General features: G+C 47.3%; 8 protein-coding genes and 1 long non-coding RNA gene across 9 annotated transcripts; 7 read left to right on the forward strand and 2 right to left on the reverse strand.

Moving 5' to 3' along the window:
* Nucleotides 1-5,253: 5,253 nt before the first annotated feature.
* On the forward strand, nucleotides 5,254-6,684 carry LOC9631380 (GDSL esterase/lipase At2g23540). The gene is made up of 5 exons (XM_002968159.2): nucleotides 5,254-5,515; nucleotides 5,604-5,731; nucleotides 5,794-6,033; nucleotides 6,108-6,363; nucleotides 6,429-6,684. The coding sequence occupies exons 1-5, from the start codon at nucleotides 5,254-5,256 to the stop codon at nucleotides 6,650-6,652; spliced, it is 1,110 nt and encodes a 369-aa protein (XP_002968205.1). The 3' UTR covers nucleotides 6,653-6,684.
* A 3,959-nt stretch (nucleotides 6,685-10,643) lies between these two features.
* LOC9631382 (glucan endo-1,3-beta-glucosidase 5) lies at nucleotides 10,644-12,450 on the forward strand. Its single transcript, XM_002968161.2, has 2 exons — nucleotides 10,644-10,933; nucleotides 11,181-12,450. The coding sequence occupies exons 1-2, from the start codon at nucleotides 10,644-10,646 to the stop codon at nucleotides 12,448-12,450; spliced, it is 1,560 nt and encodes a 519-aa protein (XP_002968207.2).
* A 538-nt stretch (nucleotides 12,451-12,988) lies between these two features.
* Nucleotides 12,989-13,815, forward strand: LOC112345798 (chaperone protein dnaJ 8, chloroplastic-like). Its single transcript, XM_024673248.1, has one exon. The coding sequence runs from the start codon at nucleotides 13,106-13,108 to the stop codon at nucleotides 13,556-13,558; it is 453 nt and encodes a 150-aa protein (XP_024529016.1). The 5' UTR covers nucleotides 12,989-13,105; the 3' UTR covers nucleotides 13,559-13,815.
* Nucleotides 13,816-17,016: 3,201 nt separating this feature from the next.
* On the forward strand, nucleotides 17,017-18,279 carry LOC9650302 (mitochondrial import inner membrane translocase subunit TIM17-2). Its single transcript, XM_002968163.2, has 2 exons — nucleotides 17,017-17,837; nucleotides 18,169-18,279. Exon 1 carries the CDS (start codon nucleotides 17,081-17,083, stop codon nucleotides 17,789-17,791), a length of 711 nt encoding a protein of 236 aa, XP_002968209.1. The 5' UTR covers nucleotides 17,017-17,080; the 3' UTR covers nucleotides 17,792-17,837; nucleotides 18,169-18,279.
* A 234-nt stretch (nucleotides 18,280-18,513) lies between these two features.
* LOC9631385 (chaperone protein DnaJ) lies at nucleotides 18,514-19,961 on the forward strand. Its single transcript, XM_002968164.2, has 4 exons — nucleotides 18,514-18,864; nucleotides 18,933-19,001; nucleotides 19,069-19,583; nucleotides 19,644-19,961. The coding sequence occupies exons 1-3, from the start codon at nucleotides 18,634-18,636 to the stop codon at nucleotides 19,306-19,308; spliced, it is 540 nt and encodes a 179-aa protein (XP_002968210.1). The 5' UTR covers nucleotides 18,514-18,633; the 3' UTR covers nucleotides 19,309-19,583; nucleotides 19,644-19,961.
* LOC112345793 lies at nucleotides 19,489-19,848 on the reverse strand. Its single transcript, XR_002992167.1, has 2 exons — nucleotides 19,738-19,848; nucleotides 19,489-19,656 (listed from the first exon to the last, which is right to left on the reverse strand). It is a non-coding gene; the product is annotated as an uncharacterized LOC112345793 (long non-coding RNA).
* LOC9631386 (splicing factor SF3a60 homolog) lies at nucleotides 19,850-22,064 on the reverse strand. Its single transcript, XM_002968465.2, has 11 exons — nucleotides 21,849-22,064; nucleotides 21,679-21,795; nucleotides 21,501-21,602; nucleotides 21,284-21,444; nucleotides 21,135-21,231; nucleotides 20,933-21,079; nucleotides 20,665-20,880; nucleotides 20,542-20,619; nucleotides 20,358-20,489; nucleotides 20,154-20,300; nucleotides 19,850-20,103 (listed from the first exon to the last, which is right to left on the reverse strand). Exons 1-11 carry the CDS (start codon nucleotides 22,020-22,022, stop codon nucleotides 19,957-19,959), a joined length of 1,518 nt encoding a protein of 505 aa, XP_002968511.1. The 5' UTR covers nucleotides 22,023-22,064; the 3' UTR covers nucleotides 19,850-19,956.
* An 89-nt stretch (nucleotides 22,065-22,153) lies between these two features.
* Nucleotides 22,154-23,738, forward strand: LOC9650303 (TVP38/TMEM64 family membrane protein slr0305). Its single transcript, XM_002968165.2, has 7 exons — nucleotides 22,154-22,652; nucleotides 22,720-22,772; nucleotides 22,838-22,930; nucleotides 23,022-23,245; nucleotides 23,300-23,366; nucleotides 23,430-23,537; nucleotides 23,605-23,738. The coding sequence occupies exons 1-7, from the start codon at nucleotides 22,202-22,204 to the stop codon at nucleotides 23,626-23,628; spliced, it is 1,020 nt and encodes a 339-aa protein (XP_002968211.2). The 5' UTR covers nucleotides 22,154-22,201; the 3' UTR covers nucleotides 23,629-23,738.
* Nucleotides 23,736-25,566, forward strand: LOC9631387 (homogentisate 1,2-dioxygenase). Its single transcript, XM_002968166.2, has 9 exons — nucleotides 23,736-23,952; nucleotides 24,011-24,241; nucleotides 24,290-24,369; nucleotides 24,429-24,596; nucleotides 24,646-24,824; nucleotides 24,891-24,960; nucleotides 25,023-25,177; nucleotides 25,229-25,312; nucleotides 25,363-25,566. The coding sequence occupies exons 1-9, from the start codon at nucleotides 23,762-23,764 to the stop codon at nucleotides 25,540-25,542; spliced, it is 1,338 nt and encodes a 445-aa protein (XP_002968212.1). The 5' UTR covers nucleotides 23,736-23,761; the 3' UTR covers nucleotides 25,543-25,566.
* The last annotated feature ends 56 nt before the right edge of the window (nucleotides 25,567-25,622 follow it).

The following is a 25,622-nucleotide window of genomic DNA, read 5'->3' on the forward strand; positions in this document are numbered from 1 at the left end:
TGGGCTAATTGATATGCATATTTTCTATATTCCCTTTCCATATTCCATGCACTCACATTAGTTGAGATGAAGGGCATTTTTTTATTGTCCCTGAGGAGTGCTTGGATTTGGGATTTTGGTTTAGATCTAGCTTTTGCATCGTTTAGATCTAATTTTTTCCATTTCCTTTCTTTTGTTCTTTCCTTTCAGGATTTTGGTTTCGATCTAGCTTTTTGCATTGTCTAGATCTCCCTTTTTTTCTAGCTTTTTGTTATTTCTCTTCTTTTGCTTTTTCCTTTTCGTTCATCTTCATGGCAAATCAGCAATCTCCTCCTTTGACTTTGGAGTAGCAATTAGTATAATTGCCGGATACTATGCGTTTGCAATTGAACAACTGAACTCAGTTGATGGCAACAATCACAACACGTGACCCAACTTCTCTTGCTTTTGGTGTTAATCCTCGCATTCAGCCGGAGTTCTTTCGTGGGAATCCTAGGGATGACGTGTACCATTGGTTTGATCACTTCACGATAATTGCCACATATCATTCTTAGGATGATGCTCGACGTTTATGTGAGTTTCGCATGTGTCTCAAAGCCATGGCACTGCAGTGGTACAATGGTTTGAATGCAACCACTCGTGGGGATTGGAGTGTTCTCCTAAACTTCCTCAAATGCGCATTCGGACATACTGATGATTGTGATGATGCCTTCCAGCAATTGCATCATCTTCGTCAAAGGCCATCTAAGTCAATGATGCAATTTGGTGATCATTTCCAAAGCCTCTTGTTTCGTGTGGAGCCAAATATGTCAAAGCGAATCAAGCTAGGCATGTTGTGGCCAACACTTCGTCAAAATCTTGTCGCACTTGTGCATGCATTTGCTCCAGCCACCTTTGACGGTGCTCTTTGCTTGGCACAACATTATGAGACGTTGCCTCTTCTAGTTTTTGTTGCTTGTCCTTTTGCTCCACTTCCAGTGGGTGATGGCCATGTTCCAATGGAGGTTGATGCTACTCCTACTCAAGTCCAAGGACAAGGCCAAGGGCATGGTCGTGGCCGTGACATTCATTGTTGGGCATGTGATGAAGTTGGTCACACTTATCAACGTTGTCAGCATTTTTCGGATTGGCAACCTCCATTTCCTGGGTGGAGACCTTGGCGTCAACAATGTTCTGTTAGTGCTGCTGCAATGGAAAGTCTGGACACTGAGATGCATCTGGGAAACAAGGAGTCACACAAGAAACAGAGGGACCTTGCGTGAATAAGTTAGTGACCCCTCTATCTTTCTTTCAGGTGTATCATCAAGGGGTTCACTTGGCACCAATTTATCTAGTATTTACTTTCCAAGTTCATTTTTATAATAAGCACCCTCCTATTATTCTCTCTTTGTTGGTTGATATAGATTTGAGTTTATCTTCTGTTGTTCGACATATTGCCACATGTTGCCATCTACATTTGTGTCGTGTGGTAGAACTAGTTTTCATTTTTTATGGCAAGAGCCATACACATGCATGTGTATGAGATGAGGCAAACTTGGTTGTGCATGTGGGCGATTTCGAGCTTGGGTTGTAGTCATAGCGGGTGGTGCCAAATCAAGCTTTTGACCTCATCCTTGGTATGGATTGGTTGTAGTGCAATTATGCCAAGTGTGACTTTGAGACTTCTCCCCCTTGTCTCATATTTTCTTATGTTTCATCTATTCCTCTCACTTCTGTACCTCTTCATCCCTTTATTTCTACCTCTGCTTCCATTACTTTTTTCCCCCCACTATTTCCTCCTATGTTTCCATTTGGTTCTACTATTTCCTTTTCTAATCCCTTTGAAAATCTTTATGCTACAGCGGTTGACTGGCTCATGAAAGAGTATTTTGATCTCTTTGAATTTGACTTATCGTCTAGGGCCAAGATTGCAACACATCATCTGATTCCAACCGGGGATGCTCGTCCAATCAAGGTTCATGTTCATCATCAGTCTCATGAGCTCAACCTCTTAGAGTCGTAAAATTTATTATCCACTCTCTTGATTACCTGTGTTGAGAGTGGCTTACAATCAAGAACACCCAAAGAGATCAAGATTTTACATGCAAACGTCAAAGAGATGTTGGAGAAGGGTGTTATTCGGAAGTCGCAGAGTTTTTGGGCATTTAAACCTCATCTTGTGACAAAGTCTTATGAGAGTATTCGTTTGTGCATTGACTATTGTTCGTTAAACAAAGTGACCATCCCGGATGTGTACCCTCTTCCTCACACTGCTGATCTTTTGGATCGTCTAGAGCGAAATCCTTGGTTCACCAAGCTAGATCTTGCTTTTAGATATTGGCAAGTACCGATGGCTAAAGAAGATATTTCTAAGACTACTTTTTGTACACTGTTTGATTTGTATGAGTTCTTAGTGATGCCATTTGGTTTAAATAATGGTTTTGCAACTTTTTAGCGGATGATGGACAAGATTCTTTGCAATATGCCAGAAGTGATTGCTGACTTCATTAATGATATCTTGATCCACTTAGTGGGGACATGGAAGAAGCATGTTTGTGATGTTTGTAAAGTGTTGGATGGGCTATGGGACGTTAGTTTAAAGCTGAAGCGGTCAAAGTGCATGTTTAGGTTTAAGGACACAACTTATCTTGGGTATTGTATTTCTCGTGAGGGTTTGCAAATTGATCTTGAAAAACTTGTGGCTATTCTAAAGTTCCCTACTCCGAAAAGTGTGAATGATGTGCAATGCTTCTTGGGCAAGGTGTAGTATCTTAATCGTTTTGTGGATCATCTTTTTAATCCCACTGCACCGTTGCAAGTGTTGCTGAAGTCATTAACGTCATTTTTCATCTGGTCTCTGGATTGTGAGTGGGCATTCATGGATCTCAAAGAGCTCTTGACAACTCCTCTGGTTTTGGCATATCTTGACCACACTCGACCTTTTATTTTGTGCATGGATGCTTCTGATATTGGTCTTGGAGGTGTGTTGATGCAAAAGAGCCTGAGTGTGCCTGGTCAGTGCCATCCCATTGCGTCTATAAGCTGTATATTACAACCAGCAGAGGTGAATTACTCCACAATAGAGGAGTGTTTAGCAGCAATCTAGGGTTTCGAGAAACTTCATGCATATCTACATGGTTCTCGGACATTGAAAGTGATCATGCTACCGTTACTTCATTATTGAAGCGAAAGAATCTGATTGGTCATACTACTCGATAGGTTTTGAAGCTTCAGATATATGATTTTGATGTTGTTCATCGCCCTGGGAGTGCTATGGCTGATGCTGATGCCCTTTCTCAAGCTCTTTTTCCTTCTCTACTCTCTTTTCATATTTTTGGCAAGCCTATTGTTCTGGCATCTATGGATTTTCTAGATGAGGATTTTGTACCATCGATGGTTACTGTACTTGATGTTTAGTATCCACAAAGTGCAAAGCAATATCTACCTTTTCTTGATGAGGTTCTCGAGGCTCAAAAGCTTGAGCCATGGATTTTAAGGTTTCGAAATGGGTTTGAGAATTTTGTATCACTTGCTGATGACTTGCCATTCCAACATTTATATTCTCAATATTGCTTTGAAGATGGCCTTCTTTATTTTGTGGGGACGAATCTTAATGATCCTTTACAGCTGGTGGTGCCTTCCACCTTTATTTCACGGTTTCTCCATACTTACCATGATTCTCCTGTTCTAGGTGGGCATATGGGACATCGTCACATGTGACCGAGAAGCTACACAGATCTTTCTATTGGCCGGAAATGCAACGTGATGTTATCCAGTATGTGCATAGTTGCATTTGGTGCCAAGCTCATAATACTCCCCCTCATGCTGCGGAAGGACAGTTGGAGTCAATTACAGTTTCCCATCCATTTGAGTTTGTAGCATTTGGTTTTATAGGACCTTTTCCACTGACTGTTGGTAATGAATATGTTGTTATTGCTTCTAACTATTTGACTCGTTGGGTGGAAGTTAAAGCTCTTGCTAGTGCCTCTACAATTGCTATTGGATACTTCCTCCTTAATCGAGTGGTGTTCCAGCATTCTTGTCCAAAGTGGATTCTTTCGGATAATGGTCCCGCATTTATGGTTGAGGCATTTCATGTTTTGATGTCTCGGTTGGGGATACGCCACACTTTCACGAGTGCTTATCATCCACAATCAAATAGTCTGGTGAAACAGCTTGTTCAGACGTTCAAAGAAATGATCACGAAGTATGTGAACTTTCAACATTCAGGTTTACTTTCGCGATTGCCACGAGCTGCCGATGCTAGGTCGTGGGATCAATATTTGACGAGCATTTTTCCACATATCCAAGCAGAGTTTGCCAAACACTTAGACCACGTACAAGTGGGACAACAACGGTGCTACAACTTCTATCATCGTCCACTTACGGAGTACAAAGTGGATGACTTAGTGTTAGTCTGTTTTCCCCATCTTACGGTATGTGGTTTATCTAAGGGGCTCCTTGCTTAGTGGAAAAACCGTATCGGGTGTTGTAACAAGTTGGACCACAAGTTTATGAAGTTCAGCATAACATCCAACAAGCCGATCCTCTAGAGATTGTGCATGTGTAGTGGTTGAAACGTTTCATACCAAGGGATCAAGAATAGTTAATACCACCTACAGATCTAGTAATGCCTCCTCCTGATGTTCTTCCCGATCCCAGCCCATTTATAAAAGAACCCTGATGGTCTTCCATTATTTTGAGAGGAGGGGATGATGTGAGGGCCAAGTGTATGGCTATGATGCCATATACTAATATTAGTATAGTAGGGTTTTGGTAGTCATTTGATTGATTTCAATTTGGGCCGCTTGTTCCTGTATATAAAGTAGGGTTTTTGGGCTAATTGATATGCACATTTTCTGTATTCCCTTTCCATATTCCATGCACTCACAAATTAAATATATTATAAATATATAAACAGTGATATATATATCTGTGTGTGTATATGTATATACATATGTATATATCTGTCTCTATCAAGCACTGCAAATCCTCTCTTCATAATTTTTACCACTTGACAAATTAATTAATTTAGCATCCCACTACTTTTATATGACAAATTTAAAAGGATATCAAGTTATAATTAAATCAAAATATTAAATTACAGTATCTAATAGTCCATTATCTCTAGAGAAAATAATAATACCTTGGTAATAAATCAATAAATCTTTAGCCTTAGTTTCCGGTTAGTCGCTAATTTCCACCTAATTAATCTACACCGCTCCAAATGTACATATAAGTAAAACGCCGGTGCTGGAGAAGAGTGGAAGCTCGCCGCCCCGCCACTTCGCTGCCATGGAGGAGGCGACAATCACTCTCGCCGCCCTTTCCACCTCGCTCCTTCTCTTGTTTCTCGCGTCCCTCGAGACCATCCGCGCAGCCGAAGCTCCTCAAGTCCCAGCATTCTTCGTCTTTGGCGATTCCCTGGTCGACTCTGGCAATAACAAGTTCCTCCAGTCGCTCTCCCAGGCCAATCACTCCCACAACGGCATCGACTTCCAGGGCAGCGTTGCAACCGGACGCTTCTGCAATGGCCTCACCGTGACCGACGTTGTTGGTAAGCGCCGAGTAGCACTAAATAGTATCGTCAGCGCTACCATCCTCCTAACTTCCACCCTGTGCTGCCTTGTCTCCTTTCCCAACAGCCCAGGAGCTTGGACTTCCATTGGCACCGCCGTATCTGGATCCAAGCACCAACGGGACTGCCATCCTCAAAGGTGTCAACTACGCGTCCGGCGGAGCTGGTGTTCTCGACGAGACCGGCCTCTACTTCGTAAGATTTCTTCGATCGCTTTTGCTGCTCAACCTGTTTGGTCCTTTGCCTGGCTTTCGCAGCTGCAGAGGCTGCCCCTTGGAAAGCAGATTGAGTACTACGGCAACACCCGGTCCCAGATCATCGGCTTGCTCGGACAAAAGGCGGCGTCCCAGATGCTCTCCAAGTCTATTTTCTGCTTTGTCATCGGCTCCAATGACTACCTCAACAATTACGTTGCGCCTGTCACTGCCACGCCTCTTATGTACACCCCCCAGCAGTTCCAAGTCCGCCTAGTCTCCACGTACAAAAAGCTCCTGACTGTAAGAAGCTTCTGCCTCCTTGTTGGATTTTTCGAGAGTTCTCGCTCATCTCGGTCTCCCCGCTTCTTTACCAGGATGCGTACAAGCTGGACGCCCGCAAGTTCATCATCGCAGGAGCGGGTCCAATAGGCTGCATTCCATATCAGCTCACGGTCAACTTCCAAAGAAACAGTACCTGTGCTCCCCAACCCAACGAACTGGTTCTTAACTTCAACAAGGCGCTGAGGCAGACTGTTTTCGATCTCAACAGGCAGTTTCCGGATGCCAAGTTCGTCTATGTCAACACTTATGACACCGTCACCACCGTCATAAAAAACCCGGGGAAATACGGTAGGAGCTTCGCCATGCTTGTGAAGTTTTGAAGTTTCTGAGCTGAATGTTCCTCCCCCTTGCAGGATTTGCAAACAGCGACACGGCCTGCTGTGGCACTGGTGGCCCGTACAGAGGTCTGATCTCATGCATCCCTTCCGTCTCGGTTTGCTCCAACAGGACGGAACATTTTTTCTGGGATCCATACCATACTTCGGAGGCCGCAAATTACGTGCTTGGAAAAGGAATCCTGGAAGGGGATCAGTCTGTAGTTGAGCCCATAAACGTTCGGCAGCTAGCTCGTTTGTAACTGAGCTCTGCTGGAAACTCCTCTTGCATTTTCAAACTGTACACAATCTCCTAGCAATTCATTTTAATTCTTGAATCATAAGATTACCTCGAATGATTACTTCTTCTGTACAGACTCCTTCGCTTGTTTTATGAGTTGGTCGACAAAACTGTCTATAGTATTGTACCACTGACCCAAGGCCTCCTCTAATCGGGCCTTACCCTTCTCATTTGTCAGCGCGTTTCCGTCAACAGCGCAACCTGGAATTGCGGAAGTAAAGTCAGTCGTTGCTAGTGAAAGAATAAACATACCTGCTTCATTGAAGACTTTGCCAACTCGTTTTTTCATCTCGTTTATAATAAGTATGTACTCTTCATCTTCAAAATCTAGCTCTTTCAAAAGGCTAGATATCTTGTCCATTATTGCCTCCATGCCAACTTTCTTTTTTGCGTCTGGATCGATTGGAGCACTTTCGATATTTAGGTCAAAAGGCTTAGGCGAGGCTTTGATGGTGTCCATTTCCTGAAAATGTGAATTGTCCCAAATCTGCCCAAAAGGAACTGTAAGACAACTTACATTGACAAGCTCGTTCATCCTGGCAATAATTGCAACATTCTTTTGCTGCAACTCCTTGACTGCTTGTACCATCCCGTAAACACTATCAATCCCCAAGATGTCTTGAATGTTTGAGATCGACTTCACATCAATCCACTGCCTAAAATACTCGCTGCAATCCATAGGCTCTTTACGTTCTTCCGTCTGTAGAACATGACAGAAATGCATAAGTTTCAAGTCATAAGTCATGAATCCCATACCGATCTCGGTTGAACGTGCAAGAAGTTTTCTACAGGCTCTGGTTCCATGACAGCCCAACCCTTCGAAGCTTCCCACATTTTGTAAGCCTCCATGTCTCCGTGCATCTCCAAGACATCTGGAAAGGTCATAACGTTAGGAGCGTGAGTTTAGAAACTTGACAATGGCTGAAGTTGCAACATAAGTGAAATACTCAACGGGGTTATAAACCTGTGAAACGCTCCTCAATGTCATTTCTCTCGTCGTATAACAAGCTGCTAAGCTCGATGCATTTCTCCATCTCCTTCTCCTTCCACTGAAGCTCCTTCTCGAGCTTCAAACGGATGTCGTCGAAAAGTTCGCGCTCCTCCCTGATTTCCTCCATCTTTCTCTTCAGATTCCTATTTTGCCTTTCCACAATATTCAGATCAACGAGTACCTGAAACCAAAATAATGTAAGACTACCATGGTGTCACTAGATACCTTGTGAATCCGGTTCTCCGTTATCTGTATATGGATCAAAGCATTGCGATGCCTGTCACGAGCTGCATGTACTCCTCCTTGTGTTCTTTTGTAATCCAGTTTGTCGGCTTTGGATTTTTCAACCGCAAGTTCCAGCTCCTCGAGCCTCTTTGCTTCGTGCTCAACGAGTTCGCCAAACTTAGCTGCGTCCTCGTGGAGCTGAGCCATTTGAAGCTCATAGTTCTGCAAAGACGAGCAAATACGATTGATAAACCAACGAGGAAAGCATACTTACTGGTATGAAGTAACTATCGACATTCTCTCGCAACGACTGATTATCAGTCCTGATATTCGCAAGCGTGGCCTCTTGCCGTCTGAGAATCCCCTCGCTCTCGCCATGATAGATGCGACGAGTTCCTTCGATGATCCGATATTTCTTGTGGACGTCTTTAAGCTGCGTATACTCAAACGAATCATTCATTGCGAAATTTTTTCCAAGAGTACCCGCTGCTGATTTGAGAACTCCCCATTGGAGCTTCCAGACGATCCAGGCACTGGCGATGGCACCGGCGACGGTGTAAACCGCGCCGGCGAAGGAGTTTGTCCTCGCATTCCTCCTATAACGATCCCTTCCTGCGAAGGCTCATCAAAGAATGTCGAATTCTGGACAAGATCGTAGAATCGAGAAGAGTTATCTAAACGGCGCTTACAGTATCATCACCTACAGGCACTTTGAAGGCGGTCGACCGAGCGCCAGTGAGCTCATGGGCGCGCGCCCTAGCTGGAAGGGAAGAACCCTATTTTCACAGGTTGTTCGCTGACGTGCTTGCGCGCCAAAAGCTGACTGTGTATTATTTCAAACATAACAACGATTAGCGATGGTCGATTAAGAGTAATCCGTTTCTTTTATTTCTAAAACCCTCGCCTCTGGCCATTTCCATTACTCCCGTCTTCCTTCTCTTGGCGGAGCGGCGCGGCTTCCTTGGATTCCTGGTACGCACCGCATTCTCCAAGCTCTGTGTGGATTCTCGATCGCGATAGGAATGCGATCGTCTTCCGCCGCGCGCTGGAAATCTTCTTTGCATGCGAGATTTCTCCTCTCTTTTCTTCGCGATCTTGCCGACCGAGGCCGGGAAACGCCATAGCATCGGCGCCTTGTGCTCGGATCGATCGCTCTGTCTCTCCGGATGAAGATCCTCTCTTTCTCGCGAAATATCGAAATATGGAGCTAATCTTTGGGAATTTCCAGGTCGTTCGATCGCAATGAACGCGCTCTTCCTCCCGGGGATTGTCCTCATGTGGTCGCTGCTGCCGCCTTGCTCCAGCAAGCAAGTGCTCAAGGTAGGGGGCGAGATCGGCTGGACGCAATTCAACATCTTTAGCGGCCAGACTCCCGACTACGCTGCCTGGGCATCCAAGACCACTCTCGTCCCAGGGGATGACATCGGTATGTGAAACTTAACTCTCGCAACAAAACGATTCATCGATACGAAGTTTCTAAAAGACCTAGCAGTCTTCCTGTTTTTTCCACAGCTCCACAACATTCACATGTTCCGGAACCATAGCGAGTACGTGAATTGCAACTTCACCGAGAGCACGCTCCTCGACGAAGGGCTTTCCGGCGTGTATACTGTAAGTTCTTTCGATTTGGAGTTCTTTTTGTCGCAGGACTTAAGTATACGTGATTGATCGGGAACTGATTTTTCGTTTTTCTTCTTGTTGATAGTGGACTGCTCCAGCGCCTGGAACTTACTACTTCGGATGCAGCAAGGACTACTACTCACACTGCCAGCTGGGCCAGAAGTTCGCGATCACAGTGGTGGAGCAGTCATCCTTGATCCATCTTCCTCCGGCCGGAAGCCCAGCAGCTGCCGCGGCATCTCCCTCGGACGATTCAAGTCCAGCTGACAATGGTTGCGCCACCGCTTCCAGCGACGATGACGACGACGACACTTCCCATGACTCCGACAGTTCGTGCTCGCCATGGGTGGACAGTCCACCAGATGACACCCCAGTTCTCTCGCCGGTGAGCGCTCGCCACCATCCGGACGCGTCCGTGAATCCTCGACGAGTCCCGGATTTCGGCACGAACACCAAGCGTCGTCCTCCGCCCCGCTCGTCTTCGGTAAGCTTCCAAAGTTTTTTGCGATCGATGGATCGATCATCAAGATTTTTCGTTTCTTCCAGGCTCGCGAGTTTCACGCCCGCGCTTATGCCATTCGAGGCTTGATCGTCTTCGTCCTCAACCTCGTCCTCTAGGAAGTCCGCGCTAAAGAAAAACTGGGAAGAATTTTGACCGTCTGTTCGTATGGAGAATATGCGTCAACGTGTTAGAGGATATGCTCCACGTAGAATATACTATGTAGATTCGCGGGAGGTCACTTTGATCCTCGTCCCATGACAGGAACCAACGAACCTGTCTAATAACGAACAATTTGCTTTATTCCATTCTTAACAGGGACCATTCGTTTCCTTTCCTTTGCGCAAGAGCTCACATTTTCTCCCCGGGAGGAAATTTTTTAGGCTTTGGCGCTCTGGTTCTTTTGGGGCAAGAAAGAAAGAGATTGAGAGCGATCGAATGCGGCAGGGAGGATCGGCCTTCTTGATCTTGGAGCAAGAAAGGAGGAGGATCATCCGGCCGGGGCCGCGCGATCAAATGCCGGGGAGATCGAGGTCAGCGCCAAGAAGAGCTTGCAGCTCTTCGTACCCCCCTTTTTCTCCTCTGGTGCTCTCGATCGCGCTCACGCTTGTCACGGCGATGAGACTTGGATCGTCGTCGGCGGTGGGATTTGGGGTGAACTGGGGAAATATGGCATCGCACAGGCTCCCCGCGGAGGTTGTGCTGCGAATGCTCAGCTCCAGCAATATCACCAAGCTCAAGCTCTTCGATGCCGACTCGAAGATCGTCGGTATGTTTGCCAACAGCGATGTGGAGCTCATGGTCGGGATTCCAAACGAAATGCTGGACAAGATCGCGAACAGCCCCCGGGCGGCGCTGGATTGGGTCAAGGAGAATGTGACCCAGCATCTCCCCGAGGTGAAAATCAGGTACTCTTTTCTTCCAAGATCAAAGTAGCGGTTATTTTTCTTTCTTTCTTTTTTCCTTCTTCGTTGCATGCTGGGGTTTGTTCCTATATTTTTTCGTGGTTTTGATGTTTCCTTACTGCATGGTCGCGGTTTGATCGTAGACACGAGTGATGGATATTAAATTTTAGTTTTTTTCTCTCTCTTCACCGATCGATCAATCGATCGAAAACTTGCTAACTTCTTTGCTCTTTTTTTTCTTTCGTTCCAGATATGTGGCAGTCGGGAACGAGCCCTTTCTCAAGGCATACAACGCAACTTATGAATCCGTCACCCTCCCAGCGCTCAGAAACATCCAAGGAGCGCTGGACAAGCTCAACTCAGCGGAGCCGATCAAGGCGGTGGTTCCTCTTAACGCCGACGTTCTCAGCGATGGCGGCTCCCCCTTACCATCGGCGGGACTGTTCCGGCCCGACATCCAGCCGCTCATGGACACGCTCGTCTTAACTCTCGCCAAGCACCAAGCTCCCTTCGTCGTCAACATATACCCGTTCCTCAGCCTCCACCAGGATCCACACTTCCCGCAAGAGTTCGCGTTCTTCGACGGCAGCAACACCGGCGCTGCCGCCATCCACGACTTCAATGGCAACACCTACACAAACGTCTTTGACGCGAGCTACGATCTCCTGGTTGCAGCGCTCAACAGGAACGGCTTCCCGGACATGAAGATCATCGTTGGAGAGGTCGGGTGGCCGACGGACGGGGACGTGAACGCGAATCCAGCCAACGCGCAGCGCTTCAATCAGGGGCTTCTCGCGCACATCACCAGCGGCAGGGGGACGCCGCTCCGGCCCAACCAGGAGCTCGACGTTTACCTCTTCGCGCTCATCGACGAAGATCAAAAGAGCATCCTTCCCGGCAACTTTGAGCGGCACTGGGGGATATACACTTACGACGGCCGAGCAAAGTACGAGCTGGACGTGCTGGGAACAGGCCTCGCCAACTTTTCCAGCGACGTCCAGTACTTGCCGTGGCGGTGGTGCGTGCTCAATCCCGAGGGCGACATGACCAAGCTCGCCAAGAGCGTCGACTACGCTTGCTCGCACGGTGACTGCACAGCGCTCGTCTATGGCGGCTCTTGCAACCACATTGGCGATCAAGGCAACGCCTCGTACGCTTTCAACAGCTACTACCAGATCAATAACCAGGAGGAGGAGAGCTGCGTCTTTGACGGGCTGGGGATGATCACCACTGCGAATCCATCCACCGGGGGCTGCGAGTTTCCCGTCCAGCTCAATCCGCTCGCCTCGTCCTCGACGTCTTCCACCGCGACGCTCATGTCCTCCGAGAGCAGCAGCGTCGGGCAGTCGATGCTCCTGGCGCTGCTCCTGGCAATCGCGCAGCTGGTGCTGGATTTCGACAAGCTTGCGTCGGGATGGATTTCATCGAGGAGGAAGAAATCCAAGCTTTCGAAGTTGACGACTAACGGGCAGACTACGATCACGAAGACGAAGAAGCCCGGCATTTGCAGGATATACTAGGTATCTTCTATAGAGAAGATTGTCATGCTAAACAAATGGAAGATGACACTTGACATGATTATCACGCAAAAGTTTTGATGAGATTTTCGAATCTTCTAAAGGTAAATGTTAGCTCAAACACAATGGAAGATTTTTTAACCTTCTAAAGGTATCTTTAAGCTCATGGATTATATAGTTAAGTTTGATCAAGACTAATATTAACTCAAACGATTGATTGGTGGTCACTGGATAAGAGTAACATCCACGCAAGGCGGGACCATTTCCACGTAGCGTGCCGCCAGCGTACGGTACAAATTGCTACGTCACTAACGTGTCGAGACTCCGCTACTGTACGCGCACGTGTCGCCACATATATGGCCAGAATTTATTTCTCTGCTATCTTTAACTAATAAACGTTGGCCCGCGTTACGAGAATCCCCCTAATTTTAGCGGCTTCGGCTTATCCACAGGAATATGCCTTCGAGCTTATCCAGTTTTACCCCAGTTTGTGGGCGTTTGGGTAAACTCAAACCCTTTTCGGCCCTTTTTCTTGGCAGAGTATATAAGCACGAGAGGAGTGATGCCTTTCTAGGGCAACGATTTCCTTGCGTTGTGTCGATCGAGAGAGGGAAAGCGAAGCGAGCGAATTTGCGTGAGAAGAAAGAGGGCAAGGCGAATGGCGACGGCGGCGGTGGGTTCTTCCCAATTCTCGGGGATGGATGTCTCTCGGACGATCCAAACCCCGCAACAGCAGCAGCCCCGGCAGGGATGGAGGAATGGGCGGTCGAATTTGCGGCTGCGGGCGTCGGCGGCGGCGAGCGCGAGGTATGGATCATCGCCGGTGGCCCCCTGCGAGTCCTACTCGATGCTGGGCATCCGGCCGGGCGATTCCAAGCAGGATCTCAAGCGCGCCTACCGGAGGCTCGCGCTCCAGTATCATCCGGATGTTTGCAAGGGCGATCACTGCGCGCCCAAGTTCCAGGAGATCAACGCGGCGTACGAGCTCCTCCAGAAGATCATGGACGGGAGCGCCGTGGCCGCCCCGGTGGACGATCGCTACTACTACAGCGACGACGAGGAGGATTTGGAGGAGTACAAGTCGGGGTGGGAGGGCGCGTGGGTGTTTTGATCCCGGCGACTTTCCCCCTTTATTCTTCTTCTCGATCGATCGTCTCGTGTAAATAGGGAGGGACGGGAAGATCTCTGTACAGTGGGGGCTATCGGAATTTTTTAGGCAGCCAGGAAGAACAACTTTGCTTGTATAGAAACACACCAAAAAGACTTGGAATCGAAGGAAGGAAACCAAGAAAGAAATTTCTTTCTCTTATTAGGTTATCTGTCTAGAACACTTCGATTGAATGACGAGAACTCTTTGATTGATTGAAAGGTCGCTATCTTTCTTTTTCTCTTTTGGTTTAAGTTATCCCTTGGGATGGGGACAAAAGATCCACGTATATGAAAGACTGGGTTCCCACGCTGCCGTGTGTTTAGACCACACGGAATAAAGACTTGATCAACAGAGGAAAACGTGGACAACGTTTAGCACTTCCAAATATTCTGTTTGTAGCGTTATGTTCTATCTGTTAAAAAAGACACGAGAAAAAAGCAAACAAAAACGGAAAAAGATAATATATATAGTGGAATTAGCTGTATCCTGCTTTGAAAGGACCAAGCAAACTATTGGAACTTAGCAAAGTTTAACTGGCCAGAAATCAAAGAGATAATTTACACTATATTTTTAAAATATTGGACTCACTTAATCTCGAGCCACATTTTTCTTAAGAATGATAGACATGAGCAAAGTAAAAGTTTTACTATATTCTTGTAATCATTTTGAAGGTCATTTACTGGTTGCAAACCTTAATATTTGCAGTGACCTGATAGTTCATGCCACCCAGTGAAGCCTCAGTCACGGTTCCAGTTGCTCCAACATAAATCCCAGTGCCGCCAAGAATCGCATATGTGGTGGAAGAACCTGGTGCAGAACCTCCGGCATCTCCCATGAACTCCACCCGGTTGTTCCCACACTTGATCTGGGAAACCAGGAATTCCAGAGCTCCAGTGTCGGCGATCACACCTTGGTAGATGCATCTGGAGTTTCCACTAAGAGGAGCAGCAAATGTTTGGACGGAGCCATCGCGATCCATCACACCAGTGGTTGGAACACCATCGGTTGGAACAACTTGGAACTCGTTTTGGCCAAGAACAAACTGGGCAGAACCTTGGATGGTGTAGCTCTTGCACTGGAATAGAAGATTTAGAATCTATTGCAATTTGGACTTTACAATACTTACCAAGTTTGCGGATGCATAAGAAGCAAAGAGAGCAACAGCGAGGGCCAAAACAAGCGCAACCTGGGATGCCATTACAACTGAAAAAGCAACCTTTAAACTTGGGTATGTATATTAGTGTGGGAAGAAAATAAAATCTTTACATTGGTGAAGCTAACCTTACCAAGTTGATTGACAAAAAGAAACTTCTGATTGCCAATCAGAACCAATCATAGGAAAATGATACATTGAATGTCTGAAGATATTCTTTTAGCATATTCTGTTAAGTTTTAAAGCTACTGTGAAATGTCTGGCCTTTGCTCCGATTCCGGGACTTCCTCGACACGGATAAAGACCCGGTAACTACTTTGAACTTTTTTCTTTCTTCTATTTTTCTAGTAATTCTATGCAGTGCTCGCCTCAGAAATGAATCTCGAACGTACACGATTGTCGTATTGGTGCAATCGGATGGTTTTCCCACGCTCTTGTTTTTTCCCGCTAACAAGAAGAGCTTGACCCGGTAAGCAGCGATGAAACTGGAGAATGAGATTCCGGAACTGCCTGATGCGATCAGTCCAGTCTTTCCAGATGACGAGGAAGAGTCTTGAACTGATGCAAATCAAACTCTGGAGGAACGTGTTTTGTTTCTAGTTAACTGTCTTCTCATTCATGAAGACTTCTGAGCAGGACGATGAGATGAGCTTAGTCAGGGAGATTGTCAATTCTCTTTCGGCTCCTGCTCTACCTGGTATGCATTGTTTCTCTGCATTCATTCACCAACAGCACACTTTCAACTGCAGGGTTACTGACTACGACCTTGTCTGGTACTTTCAGCTCCTTTCTTTCTTCTGTTTTTCTAGTTATTTTTATGCAGTGATCGAGGAAATGAAACTCGAGTGCGAGAATTGAACTGCCTGATTTGTTCAGTCCCATGTTCCCAGATGACGAGGAAGAGGAGTTAGAACCTGCACCCGATGCAAATCAAACTCTGGAGGTGCTTTTATTCTTTCAATTCTCATTCATGAACAGGACAATGAGATGAACTTAGTAGTGAGGGAGATTGTGAGTTCTTTCCAGGCTCCTGCTAGACCCTGGTACATATGCATTGTTGCTCAGCATTCATTTGCCAGCACTCTTTTCAACTGCAGGTTTACTGACTAGACATTGTTCAACTTCCAAACTGATGAGTCTCAGATAATCAGATTGCTCTTACAGGCTCTTTGGTGTGCACTCGGATTTTGGAGCGGCCGTGCTACACTGATCTTCGTAAGAGGAGGAGAAGTAAGAACAGATTGGTTTTGCTGTTGAGGGTGCCTGGGATTGGCAAGAGCGCCTTTCTCATTACAACTCTACCCCCATCTGAAGTAGGTCAGGAAGGCGGTGGCGTTTCAGAATAAGAGTGGTCATCTCTATCTCTTTGAACCGCAGCACACTGAGAAGATGGCATGTATTGGTGCATGTATTGGCGCGAGGGCTACAGATGTTTCGCCCTTGAGCAGCATCCACACCAGAAGCTGGTCGATCCTCCAGCATTCAAATGCAAAGGTTCTATTGGCAGCCAGCCCAAAGTTGACGGACTTTCAGGAGTTTGATAAGGATGGCCGCACTCAGCACGTGTTTCTACCGATTTGGTCTGCTGCCGAGATTGCTCTGGCTTGGCAGGAAGTATTTGATCCTGTCCATTTCATGGCTGAGTTATCCCACTCCCAGGATGAAGTCGGAAAGCTCGAGTTTGAAGCAATAAAAGAGTTTGACACTCGAGGTGGTGAAGGAAAGGCACCAGAAATGGGGGAAGGCTCGGCCCGGTTTGTGTTGGAGAGGCCGCACATTGACCTGGATTCCTTGGTCGCTGGCTTGATTTCTGTTCAGCAGACAGTAGAGGCAATAGGGAAGCGGATCATAGACGGTGATCACCCGTCTCACAAGATGGTGCATGTTTGCGTCTCCATACCTCGTTGATGCAACGGCGAAGAAACTCAACGAGTCTAGGGAGCTGAGTACGTTCCTGAGCTTCAAGACCATGGATGCAAGTGCCACATTTTCCAGAACGAGCTAAAGATCAAGTGAGCCCAAGCTGTGAACAAGTGTAGCGGAATGTTTGAAAGTGATGGAGCACAGAAGTATAGCTACCTCGTTGGAACTTTATCAGGAAGTATTGGCTAGAAGCAAATTGTCAATGAAAGTCAATGAAAAATCTTTGATTGCTATTTTATGGTCAATGAATGTCAATGGTCCTCTTATTATTCTCTTGCATATTCTGTTAAGGCTATCTTAAATCTAGCAAATTCGGCTACAGTTAGTTAGGTCTAGGGTTGAGGGTTTTGTGCCGCGATTTCTAGGGCTCGAGAGGGCGAGGGGCGAGCGGCGAGAGAGAGACAGCCATGGCGACGCCGGATCACGCGCGCGAGCCGTGCCCGGACCGCATCCTCGACGACATTGGCGGCGCATTCAGCATGGGCGCCATCGGCGGCTCGGTCTACCACTTCATCCGCGGCGTCTACAACTCCCCGCGAGGTGAGCGCCTGCTGGGCGGCGCGCAGGGCGTGCGCATGAACGCGCCTCGCGTCGGCGGTAGCTTCGCCGTCTGGGGCGGCCTCTTCTCCACCTTCGATTGCACCATGGTCTACTTGCGCCAGAAGGAGGACCCCTGGAACTCCATCGCCGCGGGTGCCGCCACCGGCGGCTTCCTCCAGCTGCGAGCCGGGATGAAGAGCGCCACCAGGTCGGCGATCTTTGGCGGCGTGCTGCTCGCGCTCATCGAGGGCGCGGGGCTGATGCTCAACCGGATGATGACGCCGCCGCCGCCACCCATGGAGGAGCCAATTCCACAGACCGGGCCGCCCTCCTCCGGTATCTTCCCATTTCCAGCTCCGAACACTGCGGGGATGGGTGGCCAGTTTCCTTCTTCTCCAGGTGGTGGTAGCGGTGGTGGTGGTGGCGCCAGCGATGGTTCTTCGTCTTCCTCGGGCTCTAGTTCTTGGTACTCGGGATGGTTTGGAGGGACGAAGGAGGAACCCAAGCCTTACAACGAGAAGCTGGACAGTTTTGAGGCGAATCCACCCCCGCCGATGCCCGGCTTCGAGGTGAAGTGAGCGAGGGAGATCTGGCGTGGACGTGTACATGCAAGGACTTCGCGAGGTACTTCTCTTTTGTTCTTGTTTAGAAGTGAGATTTGCTTCCAAGTTTTGCCTTGAGAGTTTCTCGAGGTTGCAAGGACTTGATCTTCGTGAGATTTCCTTCCATAGAGATTTTCTCAAGTTTGCGAGGACTTGATCTTTGGAAGTGTGGCTTTCCTCTCTATCTTTGTTTACTCAGAGTTAGTTACACTGTAGACTAAAAGTTTTTTTTTTTTGTTCTCCTTCGTACACTGTAGATTAAACGTCTCGAGTGTTTCCAGTTTTTTTTTTAATTCAAGAGGACTGTTCCTTTGTGTTACTCTTGCACGGTACTGACTGTGATTCGTTTACAGATGGCTCGTGGTCCGGTCAGCTTGGCCTCGTGAGTGATGCGGTCTCAAGTCGTGTGTTCTCTTATTTCATTTTTACTTCCATCGTGGAATACTTTAAACTCTGTTCTTGCTCTTCCTCCTCTCTTTCTCTCCCCTCTGTTCTTTAGTGTCGGCTTTGTATGCTTCGACTGTCGTGTTGTTGCAGGCGCGCCATGCTACGCGATAGCGAAAGCCCAGCAGCAGGTTTTGTATATCATTCTACCATGGTTTTGATCGGTTTTTCTAACTGAAGCATGTTTTCCGCGTGCTTTTCCAGGAGAAGAAAAGGACGAAACTTCTGGTGGCCGGGTCAGTGCTGGTGGGTCTCGGTCGTACTGCCCACGTTTTTGAACAGGCAACGGGTGCTACAAAAGGCAGCGGAGCCCCCTTTTCTTCCTCAGCAGCCAAAGCTGCAAATCTTTCGGAGGGAAGACTCGACTCTCTGATATGGCAATCTCGTCGCCAGCTCTAGCAGGGATTGAGTATAGCCGCTCCAGCTTCATCATGGGTGACAAGCTTCAAGCCTCCTCTTCTGGTTCCTCGAGCAGGCGGAATTCTGGGAGGAGGATGGTGGTCGCTGCACAGTCGGCTGCGATCGATAGCCACTTTGTTTTGGGATTGGATTACAGTGCCTCCAAGCAAGAGATCAAGCGGGCTTACAGGAACCTTGCGCTCCAGGTGTGTAGGATCTTTGTCAATTATGTTTGCTGGTGTTCTGATCTCGTTATTCCTTGCGTTGTTTCCAGTACCATCCGGATGTTTGCAAGGGGACTGGGAACGAGCACGTTTTCACTCAGATCAATCTTGCCTACGAGGTTAGCAGTTTAACTTCTTTGGTGGTTTTGTTTCTTTGTGCTTAGCTCTTTTGTTTCCTTGTTGCAGTGCTTGATGAGCGAATCTCAAAGCCAGCAAAAGCTCCAGGAAAACTCGAGAGTGGATCCAAACTCCAAAGCTAGAAGCGCTGGATCCATGGAAGACGAGTGGCTATCCGAGGGCTACACGTTTGAGGAGATTTTTGGAAAGAGCCCGTGCTACCAGACTGTCGATGAATCTTTGTTCCGCGAGGTGGAAGAGAGGCCGAGAAGAAAGGTCAAGAAGGGCAGCTCTCGCGAGGATTGGTAGGTTTGCTATATAGTCAACATGCTGACCCGTAGACTGGCGCTGACTGGCAGGCGAAACAGATAAGAGGGTGTTACATTGAAAAAAACACCGATTTTTTTGTGTAGAAAGTAAAAACTACTTTCTACTTTCTAGTAAAAAGAAAGTAAAATAAAAAGTGGCGCTATGGCGAGCTGCCACGTCTGGAGCGAAGTGTCAGTATTTGATTGGCTCACTCTTTGTTGATAACACATGAACGATTTCTTCCATTTTATCACCGAGTCATGGCTTCAACACAGGTATGATCACTCCGTGTTCTTCAATCCCGATCGATTCATTGTTTCTCTTTGGTTTTCTAGAATCCTTCTTCCACTGGTACCACCAAGTTGGCCGAGGAGCACGCCAAGAATCTATCAGCCGAGAATGAGAAAAAGGAGAGCGCGGAGGTAGTACCGTCAGTGGATCATCGATCCGGTCCAGGCCAGCACCAGCAAAAGGATGCGATCCCGACTGTGGTGGTGCACGAGAACGCGGATGATCCTGCAAAGAAATCTGGAACGAAGAGTTGAGAGTTCCACAGCACAGCTGCTGCTCATAGTTTTTGATTGTGATCCAAAAATGTGGACAGCGAATAGAAGATGTTAGTAGTATACATACAGAGACAATGGTGCCTTAGATGAGCCCCTGTCGTTGCAAGTCGGTGTAAGTTTTCTTGTTGTAGACGTTCCCGTCCCTGTCCTCGTACTCCTCTTCCAGGTCCGGGCGCCACTTGTTCATGCCCGACCGCTCCTGGATGATCTCGTACAGCGCCTTTGCGTCCTGGTACAAGATTGTCATTAGCTGTAAGCATAAAAAATGAAAGTAAGTACCTTGATGGAAGTAATCTCATGAAAGTTTTTCGTGTTTGGTATTCCTAAGCAGCGCATGCCGTGCTGATGCCTCCATTCTTTGAAGTGTCGTTCGAAGGCCCTTCGCCCCCAGTAGCTAGAGTTTCCACATATCTCGCATTTGAACTCCTGCAAAACAAAGGAGAGGAGATGACGGCCAGCAAAAGAAGGAGAATAACTTTTTACCTGGCCCAAGCCGTGAAGCTTGTACAACCAATATGGAATCGGCTTCCCGTCCCACCCCATCGGCAGCTTCAACGGATTGTAAAACTGCTGCTCCTCTTCCTCGCTCTCACTTTCCGGTTGTACTTCCACTTGCTGTGAAAGATAATGTTAGCCAAAGGCTCAAACGCAAAGAACACAAACTTACTTCTTCCCGCTCTTCTTCCATTTCCTCGTAGGTGAATGCCTGCTTCTTCTCCACGTGGCCCTTCGTCTCCTCGATGGCCTGTACCAAAGCGTCAACGAAAGAATAAGGGTGCTAAACTCATACCTCATGAAGTAGCTCAGTCAAGCGACGTATCCGACATTCGTTCAATGCAATGTCCTTGATATTTGGAAGAGACTCGTCACCATTCTTTTTCGGTTTCATTCCTTTAGCGAAGTGCTTACTGTCAAGTTGGTCCAGTGGTTGGAGCTTTGTAAGCCAGAGCCGCTCCGCGCGTTGCTGGACAGTTCCTCCGCTTTTCAGGCCCAAAAATGCCAGTGACTGCAAAGAGTTGATGCTTAGTTAAGTCACAGAGAAGAAGAAACTTACATACCTGTTTTAGCCTCTCTCCCCCAAGCTGCACAAGCTCTTCAGGAGAGTGATAGTTATCAATATTGATCGGATTCAAATTCTTCACTCCTTTGTTTTCCCAGCCTTCTACCTTCCCGGCGAGCCATCGCTCCTCAAACTCTGCCTCGACCTGAAAAAACGCGAAATCAAAGGATGAACAGACAACGCAATCAATGATGTTGTACCTTTGTGAGTTTTTTCTCAATGTCCTGTAGGGGCTGAGTTCTCTGGTAAAAAGACACAAGATAATGCATCAGATCCTCCACGTATTCAGTGTACTGTCTGCATGATCGCTAAAAGTGTAAGATGCACAGAATAAAAGAAAAAAACTTGCCTTGAGAGCTTGTGCATCTGAGGAATTTTGTGCAGTTGAAAGAAGGTCTCGATGTAGGCCGAGTACTCCAGCTGCTGCTCTTTATCCTTCTTCTTCACGAAGCTCAAATTCACGTAGCGTTGATGCAACTCGTGCAGGTCGAGAAACCGCCCATACCCTTCCTGCAGAAAAGGTAGAGAGGATTCACCGCGAGAAAACAAAGAAAATAAAACTTTACCTCTCCACTGAACTCGATGTAAGGTTCTTCCTGGAAAACTTGTTCCAGATCATCGACTTCCATGGCTTGGAGTGATGGGTGTCGTCGATGGTACTCGCGAATCTAAATAGAAAGAACACAATCGCGAAAGATGAGCTCAAAGAAAACAATCCATTTATCTTTCCTACGCACTACTCACCTCCTTGAGCCGATCGTAGAAAGCGCTAAAGACATTATTCTGGCCGGGAGCGGTTTGGCCTCCAAGCGCAGCAATCTCATCACTCCTGGCACCATCAGCGTCTTCGTAGATATCCACCTACGATCAAAATCCACCCATGAAGAAACCGAAGAAATGGAGCTCACGCTTACCAGCTTAGAAGTCGCCAGCGTCATCGCTTCCAGCATCATCTTGACGCGATGACTCTGGTACAATCGATCCTTGTGTGACTTGACCTCCTTCTGGAGCTCCTTGACCACCATTCGCTCCAAACGCTCGATGTCGTCATGCGCAGATCGAGCTTGCTCCAGCAGCGTGGCCGACATCGTCTCCTTCCTCCTGCTCAAAACCCTAACCCTAGGAGCCCAATATCCTGCCACGTACGCCTTTTTGTTTCCCTTTGCCAAAAACCCTAAGCCTCTGTTTCAAAATTTCCTAACCCTAAAAATCCCGCCACGTAAGCCTCTTTTGTTTCAAAATTTCCCCTTCGAGTGAGGTTTTTGCTATGGCGGCGCCGGTGTGCGTCCAGCATGCCTTCTCCAGCTCGCCACAGCAATGCGACATCCAAATGCGGGCTACCGGCGGCCAAGGCAGCGCTGGATTCTTGGCCGCGAGGAGCGCCAATCCAATCCACGATAGGGTTCGTCATCAGCAGCATCGCCAGGCCAGAGTCGCGCTGCTTGTCAAGGCGTCATCGTCGCTCAAGGACGGGGAGAGGTCCACGGCGGCTACTCCGGCGGACGATCGCAATGCGAGCCAGTCGAGCGGCGAGAATGTGGTGAGATCCGAGGAAATCAGGGAGGATGAGGAGGCCGTGTCTGGCGATGCGGCTGTCAAAGGGACTGTTCTTGCGGGATTGCTGCTTATCGGCACGGTGGGAGGATTTGCCGGGGCTGGATACTACTACCGGGATCAAATAAACGAATTTTTGCTCCAGTTCGCGGATGTCATCGAAGGTATGGAACTGTTCTATTCGATTCTCTTGCTTTTATCTGAGAACTTTTTTTTTTGGGAATTTTTTAGCATATGGACCTGCTGGTTATGCTATCTTCATCGCTGTGTATGCCGGTTTAGAGGTATGTCTTGCTTTTTTCATAAGAAAACTAGAGATCTTCTCACTAGCCTACTCTTGATCGTTCAGGTTCTAGCGATTCCGGCCATTCCACTCACAATGTCAGCTGGATTGCTTTTTGGTACGCTGACAGGAACAGTGATTGTATCGGTTTCTGGCACGGTAAGTGGTCATGCATGGAGCAATTTCTTTCTTTTCGTCGATCGTTCGAGCTGATTTTTTTTGTTTGGCTTTTTCTCGGATTGTTTTCTAGATTGCAGCAACACTCTCGTTTCTTATCGCTAGATATGTTGCTCGTGACAAGATTTTGAAGCTAGCCGAAGGCAACAAAAAGTATATGGCCATTGACAAGGCAATCGGTGAGAATGGTTTTCGAGTTGTTGCTCTTCTTCGGCTCAGTCCCCTTCTTCCCTTCTCCCTGGGGAATTATCTTTACGGTTTGACGTCCGTAAAGCTTGTTCCTTATGTATTGGGGAGGTATTTGATTCTTTTCCTTGGCAAAACCGTTGCAAATTTTACTTGTTTTTTCAGCTGGGTTGGCATGCTACCAGGAACTTGGGCTTATGTGAGCGCAGGAGCATTTGGTCGAGCTTTAATCGTATGTTTGCTTTCGTTTTTCCTCTAAAAATGCTTGTTTTTTTTTCCTTCCATAATTTTACAGCAAGAATCAGAATCGAAATTGCCGGGAGGTCCCCAGCAGCTCGCTACGCTTGGGTTAGGATTGCTGGCGACAGTAGTTGCTGCAGGATATGTTACGAGACTAGCCAAGGTTAAGGTTTTCACATCATTCGGCTATCGTGGTTCTAACTTCACTCATTTTTCTTCTCTTTTTCCAGGATTCTATAAAGGACATCGAGTAAAGAGAGAGCGAGAGAGAGAGAGAGAGAGCGAAGACTGTATAGGTACTAATTTTGTACGTCTCTAACTGTATTCAATTTGTATATAGGAGAAGTCACAAAATGGCTACCCTCATCCTAGAACATTTTGTTTGCAATGGAGAAGAGAGAGTGTGAGTTTGAAAATTTGGAGTATCAAAGGGGATTTGGCAATCATTTTCGAAGCGAGGCTCTGCAAGGTGCTCTACCAAATGGACAGAACAGCCCTCTCCACTGCCCATATGGTTTGTATGCCGAACAACTTTCGGGAACGGCCTTCACTACTCCAAGGAAACAGAATTTCAGAAGGTACTCGCAATTCTAGGAGTGGATTTTGCCAATTTACTCTGTAATCATTTTGATTCAGCTGGCTGTATCGGATCAAGCCATCTGTTGGACACGAACCATTCCAGCTTTATTCTTCTCCATCTCTGAACTTCGCTGGCGTTATTGATAAGGATCGTTTCCTCACAACGCCAACGCAGTTGCGGTGGAAGCCTCTGGAGTGTCCAGAACATCCAAGAGACTTTGTTCATGGCCTCTTTACAATGTGTGGAGCCGGAAGCCCCTTTCTTCGACACGGTTACATGATCCATATGTAAGCAATCAGATCTTGTATTCTTGTTAGAAATTTCTCGTGTTGCAGCTACGTGGCAAACAAATCCATGGAAGACTGTGCGTTGGCTAACGCTGACGGGGACTTCTTGATTGTTCCACAGCAAGGACGTAAGAACTAATTTTGCTCAACTCTTTTCGTTTTTATCTTCATTTGCTTTCAATAACAGGTCTTTGGATTAAAACTGAATTTGGGAAACTGCAAGTTTGCCCTGGTGAAATCGTTGTTCTTCAGCTAGGAATGCGGTTTGCTATCGAACTACCAGATGCAACCTCTCGTGGCTACATTCTAGAGGTTTTCAGCGGGCATTTTCAGCTTCCGGACCTTGGCCTTATTGGTTAGTTTCAAGATAAAGAGGTTCTGACGTTATTGTTAGTTCGCCACAGGTGCTAATGGTCTTGCTGAAGTCGGAGAGTTTGAAACTCCTGTAGCGTGGTTTGAGAATAAGCACTGCGAAGCTGGTTTCACCATTTTCCACAAATTTGGAGGCCAGATGTTTTCAGCAAAACAAGAACATTCCCCGTTTAATGTCGTAGCTTGGCACGGCAACTATGCACCATACAAGGTGAACATTTGAAACTTAGCAGGAGGTCTCTAAAGTTCTTTCTTCTGTCTTTTCTATTTCATACAGTATGACCTCAGGAAATTTTGTCCAGTTAACACGGTGTTGTTTGATCACGCGGACCCGTCTATAAACACAGGTACCAGCAGACCTTTTCAGATTTTGTGTGTGCTTCACCCGGGTTTCGTGTAACCTGTGCAGTTCTCACAGTCCCTTCGGAGAAGCCCGGCGTGGCGGTGGTCGACTTTGTGGTATTTCCACCTCGATGGTCAGTGGCGGAGCACACATTCCGACCGCCATACTTCCACAGAAACTGCATGAGCGAGTTCATGGGGCTTATCTCCGGCTCTTACGAGGTAGACAATTCCTGTTTTCTCTCCAAAATGGTTCATCCTTGTGGTTCTTAGGCCAAGGCGGGCGGATTCCTTCCGGGAGGTGCGAGCTTGCATTGCTGCATGACACCCCATGGCGTGGATGCTACAACTTACGAGGTATTCTCGATCCTTTGTCTAGTTCTCACGCTATTTCCATGTTCTTCTAGAACACGATCAGCGCAACATCACAGGAACCTGTCAAGGTGTCGACCAACGCTCTAGCTTTCATGTTTGAATCGTCGCTCACTCCCCAAGTAGCGATCTCGGCGTATAACTCACAGCAGCGAGACGCTGAGTATCACCAGTGCTGGAGTGGCCTGAACTCTCATTTTGCTCTTGAAAGCTAGCCAAATCGCGACCGTTAGATCGGACGGATCACAGCCCGCCACATGGCTCGGAAAATCGCTACCGTCAATATCACATGGCT

This window comes from Selaginella moellendorffii, unplaced genomic scaffold (assembly GCF_000143415.4).
Source record: "Selaginella moellendorffii unplaced genomic scaffold, v1.0 SELMOscaffold_10, whole genome shotgun sequence".
In the NCBI taxonomy this organism is placed as follows: domain Eukaryota; kingdom Viridiplantae; phylum Streptophyta; class Lycopodiopsida; order Selaginellales; family Selaginellaceae; genus Selaginella; species Selaginella moellendorffii.